Here is a 26,481-nt window from a genome sequence, read left to right as displayed (position 1 = left end):
CCAGAATCTCCTCTAGTGAGGGCTGGGTCCAGGCTTCAGCAACTCCCCCTCACCCACACCATCAGCCCTATTTTCTCTCAAGAGACGTGAGACACAAGAGGGTCTCCAGTTAGAGGGGAAGTTGGGACTAAGGGATGCCGCATGGAAGGATTGGGCTCAGACACAGCTGCCTTTGTTAGTCTCAGGATATTTTGGGAGTTGGTAGCATGCTCAGACAGTCTGTGGGAAGACATGGTAACAGCTCCTGGACTCATATGGCCTCACTCCTTCCTGGGCAAGCTCTACAGCACCCCTTTTTGCCAGGCCCGGTACATTACCTTTAGAAGATAGGCAAATGGTAGCCCATGGTAACCTAGCATGCCTTGCTGTGACCTGGTCAACTGCTCTTAACTCCTTATCGAGGCAGGGGGGTAGTAGGAGGGTAACGATGATTTGGACCTGAGAATGTCCCACGGCCTCCTACCACAGGGTTTGGGACCTGACTGTACCAACCCCTCACCAACTCTCACCTAAAGGGGAATAATACAAGGGAATCTCTTTGTGAGAAAGGGCAAACCTGGGCAATTCAGCCCCAGCATGGGCACAGCTGGATCACCAGGCTAGAGACGCCTCAATGCATGCACTAAAGCAGCAGAGGCAGCTCAGCGGGGGAAAGTAGGGACCCACAGGGCTGAATTTATCCCCCTCCCAACTCCTCTCCACACCCATGGTAACCATGGAAACATAACCACCCCCTCCTGCCAGCTGCCTGGTTTTAGACAACCAGGGCTGGCCCATTTCCACCCAGCCAAGGCCTGAACCGATGCCAGGCTGGCCACAGAGTGGCTACAGGAAGAACTGGGATTGGGCGATTTGGTCAGTCCAGGCTTCCAGCACAGCTTGGGAGGACTACCACAGGAGCCTCCACATCTTGCTGCCTGGGCTGGGGTCAGATGGAGCTTAGTCAGCCAGCATGGTGGCCGGCAGAGCCAGCAGCATGGCCCCATATGCCCTCTGCCTGTGGGCTAACAGTTACTGTGGGGCAGCAGCCCTTGCTGCAGCAGCAGCAGCCTCTGTGCCTCGTTGAGGGGGCTTTCTGGCTGCTGCTGCTGCTCCCCCAGCCCAGGCTGCTCAGCCAGCCCTCCAGGGCTGAGGATGTAGCGACAGTCACTGGGGGTGCCCCCCATGGCTCCCGGGGTACTGCCATCCCCAGCCCCACTGCCGGCCTGTTCCCCACTAGGCAGCTCCAGGCTGCCTCCTTCTGCAGATTCCTCAGCTCTCTCCAGGTTGATGTACAAGGGGTCCCGGCTGGTGGACAGCACAGAAAGATGGCCCAGGATGTTCTCCAGCTCCATTCGCAGGCAGGTGAAGCTAGGGCGCTGCTTGGGGTCAGCATTCCAGCACTGGTACATGAGCTCATACCTGAGGCAGAGAGGAAGATGAAGGTAGGGAGACTCCACAAGAAAGGGCAAAGCTGGCCCTTCCCTCAAAAGCAGAGGTCCCTTCCTCCCCGGTGGCGCAGCGGTTGAGCGCTGGGTTGCAAAGCTGCCTGCGGCCTCTGCAGCCCCGGTTCAATACCCAGCTGCAACTCGGCCACTGGAGGAGGGTCCCACATGGCGCGCAGACCTCTCCTGCCGCCCGCTGCTCCCCTCAGCAGTGTACTTCGGTCCTTCTGCCTGTTCTGTTCTCCGCTCTGGCTCTGGTGAATTCTCTCACCCTCCCGCGCTTCTGACTGTACCCAGTGTTTGTATGAACAAATAAATAAATCTTTTAAAAAAAAAAAAAAAGGAGAGGTCCCTTAATCATAAAGAACCAGGATTTTTAAAAATGTTGTTTAATACACTCATATGTAGGGCTTTCTTTGTAGCAGGCCCTCGTCTCAGTATTTTACATTTATCGTTTAATTCTCACAACCCTATTAAATGCATGATCTCTATCGTAGCGATGAGCAAACTGAAGTGCAGAGAGGTTAAGAATCTTAATTTAGGGGCCTCCCTGGTGGCTCAGCGGGTTGAGTGCAGCGCTGTGAAGCTGTCCGCAGCCTCTGCAGCGCTGGTTCAATTCCCAGCAGGCCAGGGAAATTCGCACATGCTCCCACTGTGCCCCTCAGCAGTGTATTTTAGTTCTTCTGCCTGCTCTGCTCCCTGCTCTGGTGAATTCTCTCACCCTCCCATGCCTCTGACCTGTACCCCAGTGCTTGTATAAATAAATAAATCTTTAAAAAAAAAAAAGAATCTTAATCTAGGCCACACAGGTAGAAAGTGACAGAACGGTGATTTGAAGGTAGGTGGGTTGGCTCTGGAGACCCTCTGCTGCTGTTTTGAGAGCAGGTACTAGGAATGCTTTTGTCTTGCAGAACAGTCTAGAGTGAGGGCTGTTGTTCAGGGGGTGGATTTGAGCATCCACTCTTCATCCTACAGTCCTCACCCACGCAGGCAGTTTTCAATCCTCATTGTTCATGGACACCTTAGAGACTCTAAGAAAAGCTCCTATCCCACTCCGCCTGGCAGGAACACTTTTTATAGTCTGAGGAGCCTTACAGACTCCCAGAAATCTTATCCCTGTTCCCAAGGAATGCCTCGGGTTTAGAGAGGAACAAAAGAACGAAAGGGAAGAGGCCAGACCAGATTTCCTCCCTCTGACTTTGCAGCGTGAATTTGTCATGCAAATGCCTGACTTTCTCCCACAATAAGAAATCCCAAACACTCCCCCCACACACAGCAGCTTTCCCTAGAGGGGCCCCCAAAGATGGGAAGAATCACACCAGACATGCAGTGGGCCGTGGGAATAGTCTGGAGTCATGGGTACGTGGCCAGCCTGGGATAGTCAGGCCGTGCTAGGAGCCAACTGGCACCTATCCACTGGGCTGCCTGGTGGGACGCCAGCACCGGCCGCCCGCTATTGACAACGCGAGCCCTGGCCCAGAAGGAGGCTAAACCAGGGCTTGATCCCACTGTCCAACAGCCTCTTCGGTTCCAGGCAGGCTGCAGCCGCAGTTAGCCTGAGTGTCCTACCCTTGCCACACCGAGCTGGTTTGTGTACTCAATCCCCCTCTCAGGTACAGGCGAGTCACACAAAGCCCAGACTTGGGATAATTCAAACCCACTGCTTCAGAGAAAGAGGACCGAGCCATTCAGACTGAGCCTTCCTCTGCCTGCCTCTGAAGGCCCAACACACAGTAAGAAATAGGGAGTAGTTTCTATCCCTGGATCACTGGACCTCACCCACACCCGGGTGTTAGCAAAGGTCCTCTGGGGGCCAAGGGAAACTCTGACATGATTTCTGGGGTGAGGGGATAGCGCTAGAACAACCAAATCACAAGTTGGCATGGCGGTTAAGAACACATAGTCTAAAATCACAGGGATCTAAGTTCAAATTCCAAGTCATCCTCTTACTAGCTGTGTGACCTTGGTCATGTTACTTAACTTCTTTAATCCTCATTCCTCATCTACAAAATGGGGATAATAATAGTCTTTTCCTCATAGCTAGAGGATTACCTGAAACAACGTCTGTCAAGCGTCTAGTTAATGTTAGTGATACGGTCTTCCAGTCACAAGGGGCTCATGAGACTCCCCCGTGCAGTGGGTGTACAGACACCCCACCCCACTCCCAAGCGCTTCAGGATTCCAGGAAGGAAAGAAGGCCCTTTCCTTCTCCCCAGGATCTCAGCTTGTTATCTTAAGTCCTCTACTCTCTCAAGAAGAGGCCAAGACAAAAAAGGCACCTAAATCCCGCCCCCAGCGCCCCCTCCTTGTCAAGCCAGGAATGCGAAGGAGCAGCAGTTTTCTCTTGCCCCAAGCAGCTCTCTGTGGGGGAGGGAGAGCTCAGTTCAGGAGATTTTCTTAGAGGAGCCGGTGACTGAGAAGGAGGTGGGGGCAGGGAGAAGGTGACAGAGTAACCTGGAAACGTGCATACTTGGTCAAACCTGTACCTTCTGCCTTTTGGGGCTTCCTGGTTCTCTTGCTGGAAAGTGAAGAAAATAGAGACGGGAAAAGGCTGGAGCAAGAAATGTGCGATGGAAAAGAAGAGAAAGGAAACAGGGAGGAGGTGGCGCAGGGGCTAAAGTCTCAGCACCATCCCAGGCTACAGCAGCACAAGTTGATCCCCAGCCAGGGAGCCACCCACATGGCGCAGCAGACCTCTCCTGTCTCCCTGGCTGCTCCCCTCAGCAGTGGATTTTGTCGATCCACCTGTTCTGCTCCCTATTCTGTCTCTGGTGAATCCTCTCACACCCGCATGCCTCCACACCCCGAACCTCTGGCCTATACGCCAGTTTTTGTATGCATAAATAAATAAAAGTAAAACCTTTGAAAAAACCCAAAAAGTTCCAATCAAGGTTCTGAGCTCCCACAGGCCAGTAGTGGTAGTGGCATCATCTGCTAAAACCCCAAATTCCTGTTTCCTCCCCAGTTCCCTTCCCAGGTACTCACACGTCCTCCATACACTCTGGAGGCTGTTTGAGGCGGTTCCCGCCGATGAGGTAGTTGTAAATCTCAGCGTTCTCAATGCCAGCATATGGTGTTTGCCCACGAGTCATGATTTCCCACATGGTCACCCCGAAGGCCCACTGGACAGAATTGAGGTTGGAAGGGAGGTGTCACTAGGCTTCCTAAGCCAGGTAGAGCCCCAAGGTAAGCACATCTTTGGGATCTGGGGCCTTGTGACTGGGCAGCCAAAGTCCAGAGAGGAGACCTGGTTAGGCCCTGGAGGAACTTATAGGCCCACCCCTGTCTAGTCCACACCACTTCACCACCACCAAGCCACTTCACCACCACCAAGCCTCTACTCACCACGTCACTGTGCACAGTATACAAGTTGTCAGCCAGGCTCTCTAGGGCCAGCCACTTGACAGGCAATTTTGAGGCACAGCCCTGACGGTAATAGTCCCCACTATAGATCTTCCGGGAGAGTCCAAAGTCAGCCACGCACACGGTCATGTCTTCTGCCAGCCTGTGAGGAGAATTGGAGGTTGGCATCGGCTGTCCCCAAGCAGGTAGCCTCACCAGAGCCAGGGCATCTCTGCTCTCAAGCTGTCCCCATGCACAGCAGACGCTGTTCCAGGCAGGAGCCGACCACTAGCTAAGCGCTCCTCCTAGCACCAGCTGCTGCTCCCACGCCCAAGTCCTCCAGAATTCACATACATGCAATTCCGAGCGGCCAGGTCTCGGTGGATAAAGTTCCGCGAACTCAAGTATTCCATGCCACAGGCAATGTCCACCATGAACCGGATGAGGGTCTGAAGTGGCAGGTTCTAGGAGGCACACAGGAGAAGCTCAGGCTGCACTGACCCCGCAGGAAGAATGGGTTCCCCAGCCAGAAAGCCTAAAGACTGTCCTCAGACACACTTCACAGGAAGGGGAGGGCAGGGCTTCCCAAGGCAAGGAAGCTTTGGCGAAGTCAGAGAGTGTGCCCAAGAGTCATCACTCACCCCACCTGGAGTTCCACAGGTCTCTTCTCCCTGGAAGGGCCCTTGCCCAGCCTCAAATGCCCACCAGGGCTTTGTGGGCGGGGAGGAAGCCTACTAGCAGAGCCTTAAACCCAGGGCCCACCTTTTCCCAACCAGCTGAATCAGCCCTACCCATCAAGTGAGGCTCTCTTTCCAGGTCTTTGCCCCTTTCCAACTCCTGGCCACCACCCCTTCCCCAGGCACTCACGAAGGGGTTCTCCCCAATTCGGGAGGCGAGCAGGAAGGCGTGTAGGTCCCCGTGCTTCATGAAGGGGAGGATGACCATGGGGATGGGGAGACGGCCTTTGGCCCTGCTCCGGAGGCTCACCCCTGGGGACAAGGGAGAGTTGAGCCAGTCACGTAAAGGTCAAGGGATAGCCTGGGTGTCCACGTGGGCCCTGCCTGTTGCATCCTCTCTCTAGCCCGAGCTCTCTCTCTTTCCCCACAAGTTCCACTGTGGCCTGCAGACAATCCAGGGTGCTCTGGCTGCCCTCACATCTCTGGAGCACCTTCTCTGTCCCCTCCTCCTCCTCTGTGGACAGTCTTCATGATCAGACCTCTGGTACAGGATCTGTAAACAGCTCCTTACCAGGAGTCTGATCAGATTTCTGTCAGGATCCCCAGCCCCTTGCTATTTTGCAGTCTGCTTACTTGTGAGGTTAAGTCCAAACCCATCTCCCGCAGGATACCCTCCCACCTTGGAGGAGCAAATTTTAGCCTTATTTTATATCTGCCTCTCGCGAGAAGGGGCTTACCAACAAGCTTGGCCACGTGTGGGTGGTCAAACTCCTTCATGCAAGCCGCTTCCCGAAGGAACTCTTCTATGTCACTTGAGGCAATGATGTCCGCTGGGGAAGGAGAAATGGCCGGGATGAGGGAGATGTGCCTCAGCTCTGACCCAAGACCCCTGGGACTGGTCTTTGAGATGTCTGCGGTTCCCTAAGGGCATAAGAAGCTGCCTGGCCATGAGCAGGAGAAATGCCATGGGCGGTGCTCCCCCGCTTTCTCCACTTGCGACTGCCTCCCCTTTGGTTTGGACAGCCCAGCAGCCCAGCCAAACACAGCTTTAAACACCCCAAGAGTGAGTGAGCCCAGACAGTACAGACGTCAGAGAGCAAAAGCTGATAGGTGTGTGGGTTTCTGCTTGTGAATTAGTCACATGGAACAGCTAGCATCCCGGTGAGTGCTGAAAATCCAGGGGGCCAAGCAGAGTCGACTTCAGGATCAGCCGATCCTTTCACCCTCGAGTGATATCCACATCTGCTATTTTCCACTCACCCTTAAGCATCTTTACAGCCACTTTCACAAAGGAGCCATCGTCTTGCTTCAGCTGAGCCTCCCGCACCGAACCAAACTCTCCTAGGAACCAATCCAATGATGGTGAATCCCCACGGCCTCCTGTGCCTTCCTCTCTTCCCTCCCAGAAGACCCTCCGTAGGGACACAGAATCATTAGACTCTGGGGCCAGAGGGAGAGGCTCCCTTGTCTGTAGCCAAAGCAAAGCTATGCTGGGAATAACTCCTAACCCTCCTCCTCCCCAACCGCCATGCCCCCAAACACGCCAACTATGGCGTCTACAAGCATACCCTGTCATCCTGCTGACAGGGGCTGACCCACACCGCCCAGTGATGGCAGCAACCAAACACACCCCACTCCCCGCACAGCCCCAAAAACCTTTGCCCAGCATCCGGCCCAGAGTGAACTGCTGCTCTGGGATGAGAACATCCTCCAGTTTGTCCTTCAGCTCATCGCTGATGCCCAAGCTGTCCACTGTGAGGAGGAAGTAGTGAGAAAGGGAAGGGGCTACTTTGATTCCTCATCTAGAACCCAGCCTGCCTCTTCCACCCCAGGCCTCACCCTCAGAGAAGAGATGAGCTTAATTAAGCTCTCCCACAGCTAGGACAGCCACCTCCGGGAAGGGCGGTCTTGGTGTTTTGCCCACCGCTGTGTGCTTGGGGCTCATCAAGATTCAGACATAGGTGTCAAATTAATGAGTTAATAAAAGGACTACTGCTAGGGACACGAGAGCCCATTTTTCCCTCCTGTGACTCCCCACTACTCACATGTGGCCTCAATGCGCTCAGGCCTTTCTCGGTTGAAGGACCGGGCTGCCCGGAAATGAACAGCTGGCTCCCCCCGGGCCATGACACTGTCAAAGGCTTGCCTAAAGGGAAAGCAAACTTGGGATCAGCTCCAAGGTCTTCAGTCACCATCTGCCTCTCCCTCCATGTCTCTACCCTCTTACCCGAACCGTGTCTCCTTTCGCCTCTTTCGAAGCAGGATGAGGGCCAGAGCAGCAGCCGTCACCAGGGCTGTCAGCACACCCAGGACCACGGGCACCCAGGAGGTACGGCTGTGGGGCGGGCCCTGCTGGCCTGTGGGAGGCAGGGGCAGTGGCATGAGCAAAGCGGACACCAACGAGACCCTGTATAACTTTTTGATGATGATCACCTGGCCTGGTCAAGAAGTCCCCCTAAGTCGATAAGGGTCCCAAGTATAAAAAGAGGTTTAAGGGAAGACCCAAGAGCTCCTACCCTGCCAGTGACTGTTTTGGGGGGGAAGAGAATGAGGTATAGTTTAAATATCAACTCTGGTCTTGACAGCTTGACTCTGAGTTTTTGGATCTCTCAGGAGAGGCCAGCCTCCTCTGAAGTGTCTAGGTTGTTCTTAAAAGCCTAGAACCCTGTTCCCTCCCCTTATAGGCCTCACCTGCATGGTCATGAGAAGTGACCACTAGTGGCTGGCTCCAGGGCCCCCAGCCAATTGCATTGGAGATGCACACACGCACAGTCAGGTCCTTCTGTGGATCCCAGCCTGTCAAGTTGGCCCTGGTCCCCTCCACTGTCAGCTCACCCTGCAGCCAGGAAAATCCCCCAACCCACAATGAATCTGAGGAACAGGTCTCCAGTTAGGGACCCGTTTGAAGACAAAAAAGGACTAGCTAGGAACATGGGAGGCTAGAGACAGGGTGGGCTCAGGGGATGCAGGAACACAACCTGCTGAGAGCAAGCACATTCCTGCTCCAGGCAGCAGTGGCCTCTCCTAAAGACAAACCAGGGCTCAGTTCCAGAATGCAGGGGTGGGGAGTGGGAGGGAACCGGGCTGGGGAGAAGGAGGCCTTATCTGTGCCCTCCCCCACTCTGTGCAGGAATGGACTTCCTGCTTTGCACACGAAGTGGCAATCCTCTTGGGAGACATAATCCAGCGAGGAACACAGCCAGAAGGAGAGCAGGGGGGATGTCCAGCCCACCAAGGCCCACCAAGGACAGCCATTCGGAATTTTCTGCAGGCCTTAGAGCCCTGAGGGCTGATTCTGGCACACCTGCTGTGGAGTGGAGGCTCTGTCACTCCTTACCTGGGTTCCGTTGTCTTGAACCCAGGACAGTTTATAGGGTCCCAGGGGGACTTCCAAAGGGCCCTCAGGGATCACTTCTTCCCACTCCAGGATGAGGCCTGAGTCTGTGTGGATGGCATGGAGGTTCTGAGGAGCACTGGTTGGTGCTGTTCCCAAAGAGAGAAGGTTACTAAGAGCGCTGTCCTTCCCACCATCACCAACCCAAGCCGGCAGTCTTTGCAACTGACTCCAAACTGCTGAGAAGAGTTCCCCTCCCAGCTCTGCGGCTCTCCCCCAGGCTCCTGGGGAGGAGGGGTAATTAACAAAGCCCTGAGCAAGCAGCTCAGCAGATCACTGCTCTTCATTGCCTCAATCGCTGCTGGAGAACACTAAGCAAGTTCCCACCCCGTGGTCTTTGCATTGACCGCGCCTCCTTCCCCCAGTGATTGCCCCTTAATGTTTATGACCTTTCCCTTATCATTCAGAGCTCTCCTGGACCACCCTCAGGCAGGCTTCCTCACCACTCTGCTTGTCTGACGCGCCCACTAGAATTACCGATAGAACTGCTGAGAGAACTGGATTTATCTAGTTCACAGGTATGAGGCAAGCACTCCCTTCATCGGCTGAAGAGAGCAGGAACCTCCCTCTCGACTAACCCCTCTCCCACACAACTCCATTAGGAACCGCAGCCAACAAAGTCCTTATCCCACTCACACCCTGCCCTTCGCAGCCTCTGCTTTGTGCGCCCTTTACCTAGACCCCGTGTCCGGAAGGGCACCCAGTCAGCATATGGAGAAGGCCCCAGGGCATTGGCACAGCGCACCCTGAGACTGTAATTGGTGGCAGGTGCTAGGTCCCGGACCAAGCAGGTAAAGGGTGGCACGGGAACCACAACAGCCAGGACCTCCCAGTCTCCTGGGGCCTGCTTCACCTATAAAAAAGTAGGAAACAACAAATGATATAGAAGAGAAAGGAGGAAGGTGGAACAGGTATGGGGGCATGAATTAATCCCTCCTCTAAGTCTATCAGCAAACACTTGCAACCCACCCCCTTCCCACTCACCCCCAGCACTCAAATACCAGGTTGCGTATTTCCATGCCTTTGCAAATGCTGTTCCCTTTGCTTGGAATGACCTGTTCTTCCTGGCAAAGTCTAACTCATTCTTTAAGACCCAGCTCAAATACAATGCATTCTCTAAAAACCTTTTTCAACTGCTCCAGAAAACTCATATCTAGTTCATGATATGAGTTGGGTGCCTATCTCGGTTACTTCTTAGAAGTAGTTATCGTTTACTGTAACTGTTTGCATGCCAGAGTTTCTCAAGGGCCAAGTAACTGGGAGCCTAGGAGCACCAGGAGCCAGAGCTTCACACATTGGGGGTCCAGGGAAAGAACACACATGGAGATCTAGGTACCAAATGGCTAAATATTTAAACATTACACGTCAGCTAACAAACTACTAAATATTTTCTATCATCATAATATGTCGACAAATAAAATTTCAAAACGTGGAAGTTCAGGTTTGCATTTATAGTCCTCCAAATCCTTGGGTTCTGGAGCCAAGGAAGAATGTGGGTAGCACAAGAAGAGCTAGCTTCCAGTCAGGTATACCCACTACGAGGGACATCACATGCACAGGGACATCACATGCACAATGTTGCCTGCACCCCCACCCCGAAATGACTGCCCTTTGGGGCAGTCAGGAAAAGGTGTAAGTACCATGTAGTCTACCCTTGAGAGGACAGACCAGGGAACAGGCCCACACAAACTGCCTTGGGGTGTGCTCGTGATCTGGATGGGCTTGATGGATGGGCTTGACCGTTGGCCTTACAGATTCCCTGCCCAGAGCAAGGGGTGTGGCCAAAGGAAGGTCTAAGCGGGGTCCTCTAAATGGTAGAGCCCAGAGTAGGAGCCTTCTCCTGTCCAGGGTAACTGCCTTCAACAGTTTCCAAGGTGCTAAATACCTTTTGACTAAACATGAAAACGAGCAAGCCTGCCTTGCCTCCTGCTTTCAGTATCGCCTTACCGACCTTTTCTACTGCTTAATGCTGAGAACCCCTCATCCCCTTGTTCTCTTTGGCATGAGTCAGAGGGTGCGCTATGGTAAGTGCCGGTATCAGATAAATCAAAGGTTTGGGTATTTTTCCAGTTATCCCAAATCCGCTCTAGTGATGTTTTCCAGTCTGTAGACTGCAAGGGTTTGAGCCAATGTGCAGAGCTGCTTGGTTGCCCCTAAAGGTACAAGGGCCCAGACTGTTGGGGGAAGGGAACACGACCTAAAGGGGAGCTGAAAAGTAAGCCCCAGGGCAAAGGATACCACTCCCACCCGGAGAGCCCGCCGGCCTGTGTCAGCCTACCTGGACTGTACAGGACTGGAGCAGGGCCAGGCCGTCAGCCCCTGGCATCCAGGCCACACTAGCATTGCTGCTGGAGAGCTTCGTCACTGTGATGTTGAAGGGGGCTGCGGGCAGTGCTGTGGAGGGGGACTTGGCGTCAGTGCCCTGGCATTCAGTGCCCAGGAAGGAGAGAAGGGAGCGGAAGGCATGGGAGGCAAGCCTAGCCCCTCCTCGGGCTGGAGGCCCCAACCTCAAGATGGCCACTCAGCACTCCAGACCTCAGTCACGCACGAACTGAGCGACTAGTAGGCAACAGCTGGTCATGTCAGAGTAGCGCCTAGAGTGCCCAGGGTCTGGAGAACAGGGGCCTCTTCCTGAATCAGGTCCCCTATCTGATCAAGGAATACGATTAGATGGTGAGGGTGTGCGGGGACAGCACTGCAGCCTCAGGAGACAGCCCTCCTATAGCCACAACCCATTCCTGCACACACAGGCCTCTCCTTCCTTCCTTCCTTCCCTCCCTCCTTCCCTCCCTCCGCACACACCGGCCTCTAGGTCTCTTCAGTCACCCTGCTGAGATTTCCCCACCCCCATCCTCTGCAGGGGCTGGCAGCAGCAAGGTTGGGCATGAGCCTTGACCGGCTCCTGCTGGCTCCCTCTTCCTCCCTCCCTGAACTCTGCTTCGTGATGGGAAATCTGCTGTGACGTCAGGTTTCTATTCTCATCTCAGCCAAGGCAGGGTCTCAGGTGCTCCCACTAGGAATGGAGCTAAGCCAATTAACCCCTTATTCTTCAGATCCCAGCAGGGAGGAAGGAAGTGGAAGAACAAAAGATCTTAACTTCACCCACTGCCGGTCAGCTTACTCGCTATGCCCCACCTCCCCCACCCTCCCCCCTCCCCCACCAGCCCTCCTACCTTGAAGACGAACAGTGGCTGGTCGAGAAGAGGCCAGACCTTTTCCATTGTGAGCTTCACAGGAGAACACAGTGCTCTGGGTCACCCCTGGAGCCAGAAAACCTCAGTCAGCCCTCCTACTTAGCAACCCCCACTCAATCTGGGATTGGGGAAGGGAGATATTTAAGGTCTGGGTCCAAACATCCTAGAAGTCGCCCCAGCCAAAGGAGCGTGCTATCCAGTGGGGGATGGTGGAAAGAACAGGGATTTTGGCAACTGACGGACAAGGATATAAATCCCACAGCTGGGGGCTCTGTTTTCTCATCTCCCAAATGGGAGAACCAAATGACGTCAGTGAAGTGCAGGACACAGAGCAAGCAGTTGAGAAATGTTATACCAACCCTCCCACCTCAAGCCCATCCCTTGCAGAGAACACAAAACTGCCTCCCTTTTCTGGTCTCTTCTTTATTGCGCATTCCAGAGACCTCTGTTTGCTCTGTGCCATGTCATTGCTGTATTTGCAGATTCTTTGCTTGGTAATAGTTTCCAGCTTCTTATGTATGTGTCTTGTCTCCCCAAATACAATAATTCCTTGGGGGCTGAACCGATGGCTTTCTGTTCCTCTTTTGTAATCCCCCGGTCCCCCGTGGTGCCTAGCACAGTGTGGCGTGTGGAGTAGGAGTTCAGTGAGTGCTTATTATCAGGCTGGCTGCCTGAAGGTCCCAACCACGCACATCTGGAGAGAACTGAGCCCAACCTCCATTCTAATCCGCTCCAACCCAGTGCCTCCTGAACAGGACTGCCCTTGCTTGCAACAGGTCTCGAAGCCGGCCCCTTTTCTCGAGATTCATACTGCTGGAGGATGTGGCAGATCAGACCCTTCCCTTCCTCCTCCAGCACATGACACTAAGCTTAGCCTCCCATCTTTTTGGGGCAATTCAAGCACTGAAGAGAAACAATAAACTTTGTTTCATAGATAAGCGCCTTCCAAGCATGTATGTGCTAAGGGATCTGGGGGTCCAGGTGGGTATGCAGGTATGGCTCCCTTGGGTCTGTGTGAAGACATCAACAGATACAGTTCGGGAAAATGTCTGGAGAATTACAGGGTGGGCCACCAGGAGGGAGACCCTGTGTCTTTGTGCTGGAATCTCCCTCCTCTCTTTCCTCCTCCTACCATTCTCCACCCTGCAGGCTGAGACTCCTGTCTTCTAGGCGTCTGCCAGACACTCCTCTTAGCTCTGCGTGGGCTGGTTCCTGGCTCCTTCTCTTGGAAGGGATGGGGGAATGGGTGCCCTTGGCCCCACGCAATTCATCTCCCAGGGCCAGCTGTGCTCAGCCTGGACTACTGTGAAAGGGAAGAGGCTCCAGCACCCCCTCAACACAGAAGGACCACCACTGGCCAGGTGGGCCGAACTGCTCAAAGCCCCCTCCTGAGGCTGCTCACCTGTTACATTTAAAACAGAAGGAGAGGGAGTGGGTTCCCCAACCTTCGTGTCTCCTCTCCACCAGATAATGGTAACAGGTTCAGGCGGACCCACAGCCTCACAAGTCAGTTGGAAAGAGGCATTGGGTGGCACTGCCAGATCTTTTGGCTCCACAGTGAAAAATGGCACACCTAGAGAGAAAAGGGGGAGTAAATCTCACCACTCCTCCTTGGTGTCCTGCTGCCCAAATCACAAGTTTGCTCCCACTGGAAGTTCTCTAAGTAGAAGGTGCCATGGGTTCTTATGCTTGGTCTATTATAAAAGAAACATCCAGGGCCTCCTTGGTGGTGCAAGGGGTTAAGACACAACCTATGGAGCTAACAGAGGCCTCTGCAGCACTAGTTCGATCCCCGGCCAGGGAGATACCCACATGGCGCTGCTCCCCTCAGCAGTGTATTTCAGTCAATCTGCCTGTTCTGCTCCCCTGCTCAGCCTCTGGTGACTCCTCTCAGCTCCTCCCACATCTCTGGTCTGTACCTCCATTCTTATAAGCATAAATAAATAAATCTTTAAAAAAAAATGAAAATGAAGAAGAAAAGAAACATCCAGCTTGACGAGGGAAATTCTCTTCTTTGGTCTCCTAAGGAGTAGTAGATCCTTTATGCTGTCCCCCAAGGCAAGGTATTCTCCCTTCTCAGACCAGCTCAGCCCATCTCTCAGACTAAGGGAGAAGAACCCGAGGATGGGGAGTTGGGGGAAGGAGAAAAAGGAGGGGGAGTGGGTGGGAGCTTTAGCAGAGTTCTGCTGGCAGGCCCAGCTCCCGTTCAGGGCCCTTTGTTACTTTCTTAGTCACTTTGTTTTCCAGGGCTAAACAGCTCTGGGCTCAACGCAGCTGCGGGAGCCTTCCTCCCCTCCCCCACACCCCTTCCTGGCCTGGCCACTTGGCAGAATAAAGTCCAGCCCCAGATGGGTACTGGAGGCTTGTTGCTCAGCCAACTGAAACATGAAACAGGCTGTACTCCATAGGTTGTAGGACCGAGTAGCTCCCTTGGCGTTCAAATACCCACACTCCAGTGGGCATGGTCTTCTGACCACTTAGGGCATGGCCTAGAACCTGGTGCAAACGAGGTCCCAGAGGGCAGTGAGGCAGCCCGGTTTCCACTGGTTTCTGCACAGACTAACAGACAGCACCTACTCCACACCAACATGCTCACCTGCCACTGGTTCCTCACCTTCTACAGTGAGCCATACAGGCTGGGAGGTCTCGGTTTCTCCCCCATCCTCCACCTGGCACCAGTACCGGCCTGCATCAGAGCGCTCCACTGACTTCAGGCTGTGGAAACAGGACACCAGGCTTGCCTCCCGGGGTTACAGGGGGCAGCTCTGCTGGGCACACTCAATGGCTTCAGCCTGCCTCCATTTCTGGAAGTTTCCACTGGTTGCCAAATTAAAAAAATAAACGACAGACTTCTGTGCATCAGTACTGCCCTTAGCTGGCAAACCCCAAGAGCTCAGCTTGCCCCAGGCCTGGCATCTGCACCTTTCCCCAGTGTTCTGCACCTGAGGAAGGCAATCCAGTGCTGCTCACTGACTGAGATGTACATCTGATCCACACTCTGGACCACAGCCCCATCCTTCATCCACTGAATCTCAGGCTCTTTCATCCCCTCCACGCTGCAGTTGAGATTCACAGGCTGCCCCTGAGATACTGTCAGCTTCACTGGGGCTCCCATGAGCTTCAGACCTGAGAGGTGGGAAGGAGAATGTGTCAGTCGGCTTGAAAAAAGATCCTGTCTCTGCATATATCCCCCATCTTCTTCCAGAACCTAGCTCCATGTCAGAGGGCTGGTACTCAGTCAACAGCCAAGGAGTAGAGGCGATACAGTAGGAGGGGAGGTGGCCTGGACCTGGGACAGGGAAGGAGCACCACAACCTCTCTGGGCACCATTTCTGCAAATGTCAAATCTCCCCCCCCCACCCCCCCCAGTTCTAAGGAAGTGATCTTTTCCCCATACCTTCCCTGCTGGGCAGCGTTAAGCTCAAACCCAACTTCCTAAAGGGAAGACAAATCAGGCTGAACCAGTGGGGCATTCTAGTTCACCTGGGGCAGGTACCGCCCTGGGAACCACTACTGCACCCAGTCAGTGCAACAGGCTGCCAGCTCTCTGCCCAAGGTGACAGCCCAGACTCCACGCTGCTGCTGGCATTCCCCCCTGCATCCCACCCTGGCAAATGAAAGGAGGCTGAAGAAGGAAGTGCTCCCCAGAAGTAGAGAACATATGGCTGCAAAACCACGTCAGATCAAACACATGGCAGCCTTCCTGGCAGCCTCCCGCTCTATTAATACCTGAATGTGTGCAGGGGTGGGTGCTAGGAAGGTAGGAGGTAGAAGGGAGGGAAGGGGCCCTATGCAGGAAGTCCAGGACTCCTGAGCTATTGGCATACCAACAGGGACTACCTTCTGGAACTCTACCCTCTATACACACACACACACACACACACACACCCCTTCTAGTCACACACACACACACAGACACACACACACCCCTTCTAGTCTACTGACAATCTGAAGCAGAGACAGGCAGGTGAAGTATCTACATTAGCTGAAATCCAGACCTGCTTCTTCCCGCCCTTTGCTATGTGACTCTAGGCGAGCTCCTGGGCTCTCTGATCCTGCGAAACCTACCCCTCAGTTTGTAAATACTTATCATTCTTTCACTTCCTTTCCTGGAGAAGCTGGTATGGCAGGGAGTGATTCTCAGGAGCAGGTGCCAGCTGGGTGACTACTACTTTGGCCTGTGCCTCTTCCCTATAATGGGGCTCGCCCACTCAGGACAGTCACAGAAAGGAAGCATCACCTCCTACCCCATGCACATCCAGCCGTCCCAGGGGTATGGAGCGTAAACTTGGGGATCCCGGGTCTGGCCACTGCCCACTACTTCGATGGTTATGTGGGAACACAAGGATAACCCAAGACCAGCAATCTTGCCCAGCCCACCCTCTCCAACACCCCGGTTTCGGGAAGCTCTGAGTGGCCACAGGGACCAGAATATTCCTGGATGTTATCTGGTGCCCGGGCACTCACAGCCCCGGGATCTACACCGTCCAGGGACAGCTCTGGAGCGCTCGGCTCCAGCCCCCGTGGCTTCGGCGCGGGGCTCGGGCGCGGGGCGGCGGGCTGCGTCCAGGGGCTGGGAAGGGACAGCCGGCAACTAGGACTGCGAGGCGGGAAAACCCGGCCCCCCACACCCCCCCTGGCCGCTCAGCCCCCACCCCCCTCCCTCGCCTCGCAGCCGGCCAGAGGAGCCTGGACGCGAGAAAGTTGGGGGTGGAGGCCCGGACCCGCGCTCCCGCCGCCGACGCCGCCCGGCGCCCCCTCCCCCAGCCCCCGCGCCTCGGCCTCCCGGTGTCGCCCCCCCGCCCCCCAAATCTCCGGCCCGCCCAGGCCCGGAGCTCCCCCGGCGGCGGCCCCGGGCTCCGACCGCGGCCGCGCCCCTCCGCAGCCCCCCGCGTCCCGCCGCCCCGCGCCTACCTGCGGCCGCGGGCTCCGGGAGCAGCAGAGCCGCCAGCAGCAGCAGCGGCGGCGGCAGAGGCAGCGGCGGGAGCCCCGGCCGCCCCATGCTCCGCCTCAGCGCCATCGGCGGCGGCGCCGCACCATGCCCGGCCCGGCCCGCGGGCGACCTGGGGAGGGGGCGGGGGCGGCAGGGGGCGGCAGGGGGCGCGGGGGCCGGCGCCGCGGAGACCCGCGCCCGCCGCGAGCCGCCGCCGCCGTCAGCCGCGCGGGGTCCCCGGGGCCGCTCCCGGGCCACCGCGCTCCTTCCACGGCCGTCGCCGCCGTCGCTGATTCATGTTCTCGGAGCCGCCGCCTCCTCCCGGCCCGCCCGCCCGCCCGCAGCCCGCGCCCGCCCCCCCGCGGAGCCCCGCGCGCCCGCCCCGCCCCGCGCCCCGCCCCCGCGCCCCCCACCCGAGACCCGCCTCGGCCCCCCACCCCGCACCCCCCACCCCGAGACCCGCCTGAGACCCGGCCCGGCCCCCGGCCCGCCCCGGCCCCAACCCCGCCCCCACGCCCCCGGCCCCCCGCCCCCCACCCCGAGACCCGCCTCGGCCCCCCCGCCCCCCGCCCCGCCCCCGTCGTGCCCGCCCGCGCCCCGCCCGAGACCCGGCCCGGCCCCCGGGAGAAGCGCCCCGGCCACGCCCCTCCTCTCCCTAAACACGCCCCGCGCCTCCCAGCCCTGCCTCAGCCCCCTCCCGCGGTACCCGCCGGGCGCCGCCACCACGCCCCAACTTTTGTCTAGACGGATCCCAGAACCCGGCACCCCTCCGAGCAGAAGCCTCTCCCGCCGCCAGGCCCGCCGAGCTGCCGTGACTCAGGACTCCCCCAGGACGCGCGGGCACCCCCTTTGCGCCTCTGTCACGAACCTTTTCCCCGAGTTCCCAGTGTTTGTCCAAGATGACCTTGGACCTTGGGGCGCGAGTTTTTTCGAAGATCTCGGCGGCCCTCAGGCGCCGGCTCCGAGGGCCGAGGGCCCCGACGCCGCCTGGGGCTTCCTCCCCGCGCCCCGCGCCCCGCGCCCCGCGCCCCGCGCCCGGCGCCCCGCGCCCGGGCCGCGCCGAGAGAGCTGGCCGCGGCCCCGCCGTCTCCATCGAGGCAGCAGACACTGCACACAGTAGGCCCGCCGTGAATAAATAGATGCCTGTTAAAATGAATGAACAGTTACCTCAGCGCTTGGCCTGCCCCACAACTAGTAATCACGGGGGTGGGCGCCCACGGACATCCTGTCAGACGGATGCAGAGCCGGTTCCAAGCCCCGCCGACGGCGCTCCCGCCCGGCCCAGCCTCGGCCTGGCCCCTCAGCCCACCCCGGGGCGCCCTTCCCGCCGGCGGGGAGAAGGTCAAGACACTCGGCTCGCCTTGCCCGAGGCCTCCCTGCATCTTTTCAGGAATTCTGAGCAGCAGGGGCCTGCCTCTTCCTCCACTTGGCCCCGTCAGTGCTTGTTTATTAATTACACTAATGATAACAACAACAGCCGTGTTGGCGGCGGCCTCAGACCCAGCTGGGGGCGCCCCCAGGCGGCAGCACAGGGAGAGGCTGCGGATGCGCCGTCGGTTGCATGGCAGGGCCCCGAAGGCTCAGGCTAGCCAGTGCTCCGCCAATTTTCTTGGGTAATGGGGGTCGGTTCCAGGACCCTCTTCTTAAAGAAAAAAAACTTGGGGTGGGGAGACAACAGAAAAAAGAAAAGAACTTGCCGCCTTCCACAATCCACGCCTTCTGAGCTTGGGCTGAGTTGCATCAGGGCAGGCAGACAACTGTCTGGTGGTGAAGTCAGACTTGCCAGAGGCCTGGCTCCTGCAGCAGTGTGGCCGCTGCTGCCCTGACTTGAGGACTCGTCACTTCTCAAGGACCTCTCCCCTCCTTTCCTCTCTGGAGAGGACTTCACATGTCCGCCGAGAGGAAACCTCCTCCTATTGATCCTGGCTGTCTTTGGAAAGACTCCTAGAAGCGGTCTTCCACTTCCTCGCACTTCTTTCCCACATTTACTGAACTCTGACAGGGAGGGAATCCCAGCCCAAGGGCCCATGCTCTGTCACCTGTTAAGCAGACTTCTCAGACACGGCATGGACTCCTAGTCATTCTCCACTCGCAGACTTAACAAACTTCCTACCTCGACTGCAGGTCTGAGGCCTGTCACTATCCTCCTGGGGTGGCACCCTTTCCATGGGGGGCCAGAAGCTCTGAATTCCTGGTTCCTCTACCCCTCTCAGTTCTTAGTATTTCCCTTTGCAGGATGGAGGTGTAGGTAGGGCCCTGGTCTTCTGACTTTCCAGCTTCTCTAGAGAATGACTGCCTTCCTGAGCCTTTGTGGCCCACTCTTCTTACCCATGCCCCCCACCTTCCTCTTCCGTGCTGGGCATGGCATAGGAATGTGCTGTAAGTGTACGTGAGCAGGTGTGACTTTGTGGAAGAGGTGTGTAGGTGGATGAGAGGGTGTGCATTGTGATGTATGAGGGAGGGTGTACATTTGTGCAAACTAAATGTGACTGACGCTTTGTGGGCGGATAGGGAGAAAGTGTGTGTATGTGTGTGCGTGGAGGAGGTAGACTGCCTATGCAAATACATGCCTGCAAAACCTCCTTTTCATTGCTTGAAGGAAACTAATCAAATTAACAGGATGTGTATTTGACCTAATGCAGGAGCAGCTGTCCCAGGAGTTCCTGTCTTCAGAACAGGACCAGAGTCAGTTATGATCTATTGGGGGGGGGGGTAATAAGCGGAGGGAAGGAGGTGGGATAGGGGGATGAGACAACAGCAGCCCCTCATTATGAATGGAGCCAAGCTGGGCTGTGGCATCTCCACTAGGGTGAAATAATTATCCAACCATCCTCTGCCTTTTATGATCCAGGACTACCCAAGGAGGTCAAGGATGGAGGAAAGACAAACCTGGAAATACAACCCATCTGCCCACAATAGCAGAACATGCTAATGGCAACGTCCATCAGTCCCAGGAAGCAATAGTTTCAGTTTTTTCAGAGTTAGGACCAGCTCCCCTTCACCCCCCTCAGGGAAGAGAAACATGCAGGAACCAAGGTGAGCTGTGAGACTGGCAGTCTCAGGTCTCGCTGACCTTATGACTAAGGACCTGTTCTTTCCAACTACTGGTTAAAGAGGTGAGTGTGGGAAGTTCCACTTAGAAATGGGGTATGCCACAGACTGTTCCTGAGCACCCTAGAGAAGTCAGGGAATCTATGTTAGGGGGGCTTAGAGGGAAACTTCCTACAGGTGTGATGCCAGGGGCACTGAGACTTGTAGTGCCCATAGCCGCCTTCTGCCTGAAATTCCTAAACCAGACACAATGCCAGCCCTTGCCCAGTTGAAGATGAAGCAGAAAGGTAAATTCCTAGAAGATAACACATTTTGACTTACAGTCCTCGGGGCACTTTCAAATAATCCTCCCCCCCCCCCCAAAAAAAAAAGCAGATTTAGAAATTGGGGTGAGAGCAATAGATTGGGGTTTCTGAAATGGCAGATGAGTCCAAACATGTGGAAGAAAAACTTTATCATCTTCAAAATGTCACTTAGGGGTGGCCCTGAAAGGAAGGGTTGCACACATGAGTGTGTGTGTGAATGTTTCCTATCTGACTGTCTATTGCGCTCTCTTTTTTTTCTTTTTCTTTTAAAGGATTCACCAGACAGAGTGGGGAGCAGAACAGGCAGACTGACTGTAGTACACTGCTGAGGGGAGCAGCGGGCAAGGCAGGAGAGGTCTGCTGCGCCATGAGGGCTCCTTCCTGGCTGGCCAGGGATGGAACCATACTGCAGAGGCCAGCGACAGCCCAATAGCGCTGTCTTCAACCCTGCGCCACCAAGGAGGCCCTATTTCTCTTTTTGACCCTCTCTGCCTGCAACCTTGCAAGTGAGGCATTTCTGGCTCTGTTTTCTAAAACACCTCTGATTGTGGACATTTTATTTTTTTTAAAGATTTATTTATTTATACAAGCACTGGGTACAGTCAGAAGCGTGGGAGGGTGAGAGAATTCACCAGAGCCAGAGCGGGGAGCAGAGCAGGCAGAAGGACCAAAGTACACTGCTGAGGGGAGCAGCGGGAGGCCGGAGAGGTCTGCAGGCCATGTGGGACCCTCCTCCGGTGCCCAGGGAACAGCCGGGGATCTAACTGGCGCTGCAGAGGCTGCGGGCAGCTTCACAACCCAGCGCTCAACCGCTGCGCCACCGGGGAGGACCCCTGATTGTGGACATTTTAAACATACGCTTAGGTAGGGAGAATAGAATAACAAACCCCCAATGTACCCATCACTTTGTTTCAATGATTATCTTAGTCAATTGTATTCTATTGTCCCATGTTTAGTGGTGTTGCTGGAGTTTTTAAAGACAAATCTTAGTGATATAATTTCAGCTGTAAATATTACACACTATCTGTAACAGACTTAAAAAAAGTATCCATCCACAAATACATTCAGATGGTTACATATAGAATATTTATAGATGTGTATGGATATATATAGCTATGCACAGATATAATTCCTAAAACAAGACACCCCAGTGGCAAGGAACATACCTAGCACCTAAATCTTGGCTTCTAACATAATTTTCCAATGAAAGGATGCAAGGATAATTGCAGAAATGACTGACTTCAGGATCCAGGCAAGGAATACACAAAACGAGCCTGGAGCATCTTGTAGTGACAAAAGTAAGGAAGTACAAACAAAAACAAAAACTGAAAACAGGCCAAGCCCCCTGACCCCCGCCCTGCCAAACACACACACACACACACACACACACACACACACACAATTTATATTTGAATAAATAAATTAATAGGGAGCATAGACAAGTCTCCCATGCAGACCTCCCTAGTGGCACAAGGGGTTAAGTCTCAGCACTATGAAGCTATCAGCAGCCACTGCAGCACAAGTTCAATTCCCAGCCAGGGAACTGGTCCATATGGTGCAACAGACCTTTTCTGTCTTGCCTACTGCTCCCCTCAGCAGTGTATTCTGCTCCCCACTCTGGCTCTGGTGAATCCTCTCACCTCCCTGCACCTCTGGCCTGTACCCCAGCTCTCATGTGCATAAATAAATAAATAAATCTTTTCAAAAACTCCTATGCAGGGCCTCCCCGGTGGCGCAGCGGTTGAGCGCTGGGTTGCGGAGCTGCCGACGGCCTTTGCGGTGCCCGTTCAATCCCCGGCTGCTCCCTGGCCACCCTGGAGGAGGGTCCCACATGGCGCGTGGGCCTCTCCTGCCGCCCGCTGCTCCCCTCAGCAGTGTACTTCGGTCCTTCTGCCTGCTCTGCTCCCCGCTCTGGCTCTGGTGAGTTCTCTCACCCTCCCGCGCTTCTGACTGTATCCCTTGCTTGTATAAAGAAACAAACAAACAAATAAATAAATAAATCTTAAAAAAAAAAAAAAACTCCTATGCAGAAAAATTCCAAATAATGTATGTACATACTCTACCATCAGGAAGGGGAGCACAATTCCCCACTTACTAAGTGTGGGCTATATGTAGTGCCTTCCTTCCAAAGAGGACAAAAGGGATAATGGGAAGAGGAGTGGAAAGATCTGGCAAACTGCCTCAGCGACAAGATTAAGGTTAACATCAACCATGACAAATTGTGCAATGGTCTGTACACTTGATACAATGTGATAAAAACGGCATTTTAGCTATGTGGTCTTCTTCCCAAGATCCAAATATAACCTCAGTCCAGTCTTGAGAAAAACATCAAACAACTCCCAACTGAGGAATATTCTACAGCATATTCTACCCAGTACTGCTATAAATTGTCAAGGTCATCAAAAACAAGTCTATGAGGGCCTCCCCTGGTGGTGCAGTGGTTGAGCGCTGGGCTGCGAGGCTGCCCACAGTCTCTGCAGCGCCGGTTCGTTCCCAGGCGCCACCGGCGAGGGTCACACACACACACACACACACACACACACACACACAACAAGTCTATGAAAGTATCACAGCCAAGAGGTGACTAAAGAGACCTGACAACTGAATGTCACGTGGCATTAATTCTAACAAACTTATTGTATTAATATTAAATATTAACAATGGGGGGGCCTTCCTGGTGGTGCAGGGGTTAAGACGCAACCTATGAAGCTATCTGCAGCCACTGCAGCATGAGTTCAAACCCCGGCCAGGGAGCTACCCACATGGTGCAGCAGACCTCTCCTGACTCGCCCACTGCTCCCCTCAGCAGTGTATTTCAGTCAGTCTGCCTGTTCTGTTCCCCACTCTGTCTCTGGTGAATCCTCTTATCCCCCCCCAACACCTTTGGCTTGTACCCCAGCTCTTATATGCATAAATAAATAAATCTTTAAAAAAAACCACAGCACTGATTGTACCTAAAATGGTCTTTGGTCAAGCGTGATTTCCTAAGGTCTTACGAGCATGACAACATGCTGGGTGCTGAGCGTTATGGACACAAAAGAGAAGGCTTGGGGGCCCCCAAGGAACTCTAAGTCTAGTCAAGGCAACAGGTCACATGATGTGGAAAGGTGGCAGCTGTCAGTGGCAGCTGTCAGTCAGCAACGCCTTGCCTTCCAAATGCCACACAAGTGGGGCGGGTGGAAAATCCCAGGTGATTATAAGAAAAGTTCAGTGAGTAGGCCCAGTTGGCAAAGGCTTAAGAGCTGTTTCCTGCTAGACCTTAAAAGAAAAGAAAAACCTGGAACTGGAGGTGGCAGGGATAAGAGGGAGGATTTCCAAACAGGGAGACAGGACAGGATGCTCAGGAAGGGGATCACCTTGCCGGCAGCAAGCCCCTTCTATTCTCTCCTCACCACCACCCTTCCTACACTGTCTCTTTCCTTAGGCCTCGCCTTCCCTTTTCCACGGTTACCTTCTTGTTTGCCCATAAACATATTAAGGAGGTTACACGAGTGTGGGTGCAGGTTTCTGTGCGCTGCCCAAGGGACTGGGTGCTGGAGCACAGGGTGTGGTTATCCCACCCAGGGAACCCAGAAGAAACCTTTGCCTTGGCGACAGGTGCTGTTTGTGCAGAGGGGCCGAAGTGTATCCAAGGGCGAGTTAGGGATAATTTGGCAGCCTCCAGGACAGTGCAGGGCCTTCAGGAGAGTTAAGGAAGGATCCAAAGATAAGGACAGCAAATTCCAAAGGGGACTAATCAAACACCCCAGGCCTTATGACATTACGGACTTACTTTATGACTTCAGGGTCAACAAGACATTCCAAATAGAGGGCAATGAATAAAAAAAAGGTAAGGCTGGGACACAAAGACTTAGTTCTGGGCACAGAGACATTTAGGCAGTGAGTGAGACCACGGAGAACTAACCAATCACAAAGAGACTGGTGGAGCTTTAGCATAATGAGGGAAAGAAGGTCTATATTCCCCGAGACACGACTCCACTTGGGCTTCCTTGCCCCTCCCTGGCCTGGGAGTCCCACTTTATTTCGGTTCCTTTTCTCCTCAATAAACCTTTTCTTTCTCTAAACAAACCTGCCTCTACTCGCTTGCTGGCCTGAGCGTCTGCGAAGTTCCAGCTGCGGCTTCGTGAGACACCCACCGCGGGGGTCTAGCGGCCTCAGCGCTGCCCTGCAGCCTGGGATCGGTTCCCGGCTGGGAGACTAGGCCTGAACACCTACAACTCTGGTATCACAAGGATATGTGCTCCGAGTGTCAGCTTGGCGTTAGATGCTGGGGAAGGGCTTCGCGGACGGCGAACCTTCCCCTCGCGGGCCCCAGACGCGGAGCCGGCCAGACTCAGGTGGGCGGGGCCACGCGCGGCGGGGGCGGGGCCGGACTGCGGGGCGGAAGCTGGAACCTGGAGGCGGCGGAAGGACCGCCCCTGCGGGGCAAGATGGCGGCGCCCAGGCGGGCCTAGCGCAAGTAAGTGGCCGGGCTGAAGGGGTAAAGTTCGGGGAACTCCGGCGGAAGGGCCAGGGGCAGGGTATCTAGTCGGGTTGGCGGAGCCTGTCTGAGAGACTCGTTTGAACAGGAACGGCCGTAGCCTCTTCGATGCGGAGATCCCGAGCACGGCCCTCTGCTGCTTCAGAGGCTGAGACTGGGCGATTTCGATCCCCAGACGCGGTGGTCTGGGGCCGCCCGCTGCCGCGGAGCCCTGGGTGCAGCTGCCGGACCCAACGTGGGGCGGGTCCTGGCACTAACGGATGGCCTGCAGAGTGGGGGCCCCAGAGATTCCTCAGCTACCCGAGAAAACAGTGGGGTCCTTTGTTAGCGCTACTTTGCCTCGAGTTTACTCTCTAGGCACGGAGATCGTCCTGTTGAGTTCAAAATATCATGTCTTTTAGCACGGATTGATTCTGAACAAATCTGCTCTGGTGTTTATGGGGGAAATACATTGGTGACTTTACTTACGACTGAATAGTTGCTGTCATTTACTGAGGTTTATTTATGTGATTGCCAGGCACTGCGGTATGTTCTGTGCATGCCTGGACCGAGATCATCATCTGGAGGATTAAAGTCCAGTTCTCACACAGTTCTTCTTATATAGGACTTGTTGTTCACATTTTACAGTTGTGGAAGCCGGACTCGGCGTAACTTAAATAAATTACCCAAATTAGCTCTGCAATTAATACGTCGAGGAACGGGTGCTTGATTTCTGGCCCATTTCACTCTTATTCCTTTTGCAAAGCACATTATAGCCTACGAAGTAGGCCGGATTAGGTGTCTTGAACTCATGGATAAGTAAAATTATTTCTATTTGTTTTGATTTTTTTCAAAGATTTATTTATTAATGCATACAAGAACTGGGGTACAGGCCAGAGGTGTGGGGGGTGAGAGGATCCACCAGAGACAGTGGGGAGCAGAACAGGCAGAGTGACCAAAGTACACTGCTGAGGGGAGCAGCAGATGAGTCAGGAGAGTTCTGCTGCGCCATGTGGGTAGCTCCCTGACTTGGGATCCAACTTGTGCTGCAGTGGCTGCGGACACCTTCAAAGGTTGTGTCTTAACCCCTTGTGCCACCAGGGAGGTCCCATGTTCTGCTTTTAAATGTATATGTGGGGTTACCATATCCCTTCATCCAAATTTGAGTGCATCATTTAACAAAAGGAAGACTTACAATTTGGGGCAATGCCATTTCAGCTACAAACCTTTGGAACTCCTATGTTTACAGGGGAAAAATTATATAAAGAGATCATGAAGTAAGAAATTACAGACCCAGCATTTTGGCTTGGTCTTTGTCTAGCTAGGGATGGCGTCTTACCTCCATTTCTTTGTATTTCCAACCCCTTGTATTATTTTGTCCAGATTAAACTCTGAAAGAAAAAAAATTTGGTAGTGTTCTTAAATCAGATCCTCATGTTTTTGTTTTACCATTTCTACCACTTTTAACCCTCCCCTTTCCACGGTATGTTAGGTGATGTTTCCAAATACTGCCTAGTATTAGATCTGATCTACTTAAGTCTGGATGAAAAAAGACTAAGGAAATGTATTGCTCAGAACTTTCTTTATTCCTGCCTATCCAACCTGTCTCCCCTGCATCGCAGCCCTCTTTCCGCTTTAGGACACCAGTCAACTTCATTGAATTCTCCCAGTGCCATGTTTCTTCCTGCTTCCACTTTTGCTC

General features: G+C 54.5%; 1 protein-coding gene across 1 annotated transcript; it reads right to left on the bottom strand.

The window, feature by feature from the left end:
- Positions 1-1,004: 1,004 nt before the first annotated feature.
- TYRO3 (TYRO3 protein tyrosine kinase) lies at positions 1,005-17,051 on the bottom strand (the record flags this gene model as incomplete). Its single annotated transcript, XM_084239644.1, has 19 exons — positions 1,005-1,401; positions 4,410-4,546; positions 4,770-4,929; positions 5,121-5,230; positions 5,634-5,755; positions 6,181-6,273; positions 6,704-6,784; positions 7,100-7,195; positions 7,489-7,589; positions 7,671-7,800; positions 8,135-8,279; positions 8,781-8,926; positions 9,513-9,690; positions 11,116-11,231; positions 12,011-12,097; positions 13,434-13,604; positions 14,646-14,746; positions 14,974-15,157; positions 16,946-17,051. The coding sequence occupies 19 exons, from the start codon at positions 17,049-17,051 to the stop codon at positions 1,005-1,007; spliced, it is 2,661 nt and encodes an 886-aa protein (XP_084095770.1).
- Between the last annotated feature and the right edge of the window lie 9,430 nt (positions 17,052-26,481).

Source organism: Talpa europaea, assembly GCF_964194135.1.
Source record: "Talpa europaea genome assembly, chromosome: 8".
NCBI lineage: Eukaryota > Metazoa > Chordata > Mammalia > Eulipotyphla > Talpidae > Talpa > Talpa europaea.
Note: the sequence above shows the minus strand (reverse complement) of the source record. Positions and strands in the feature narration are given on the sequence as shown.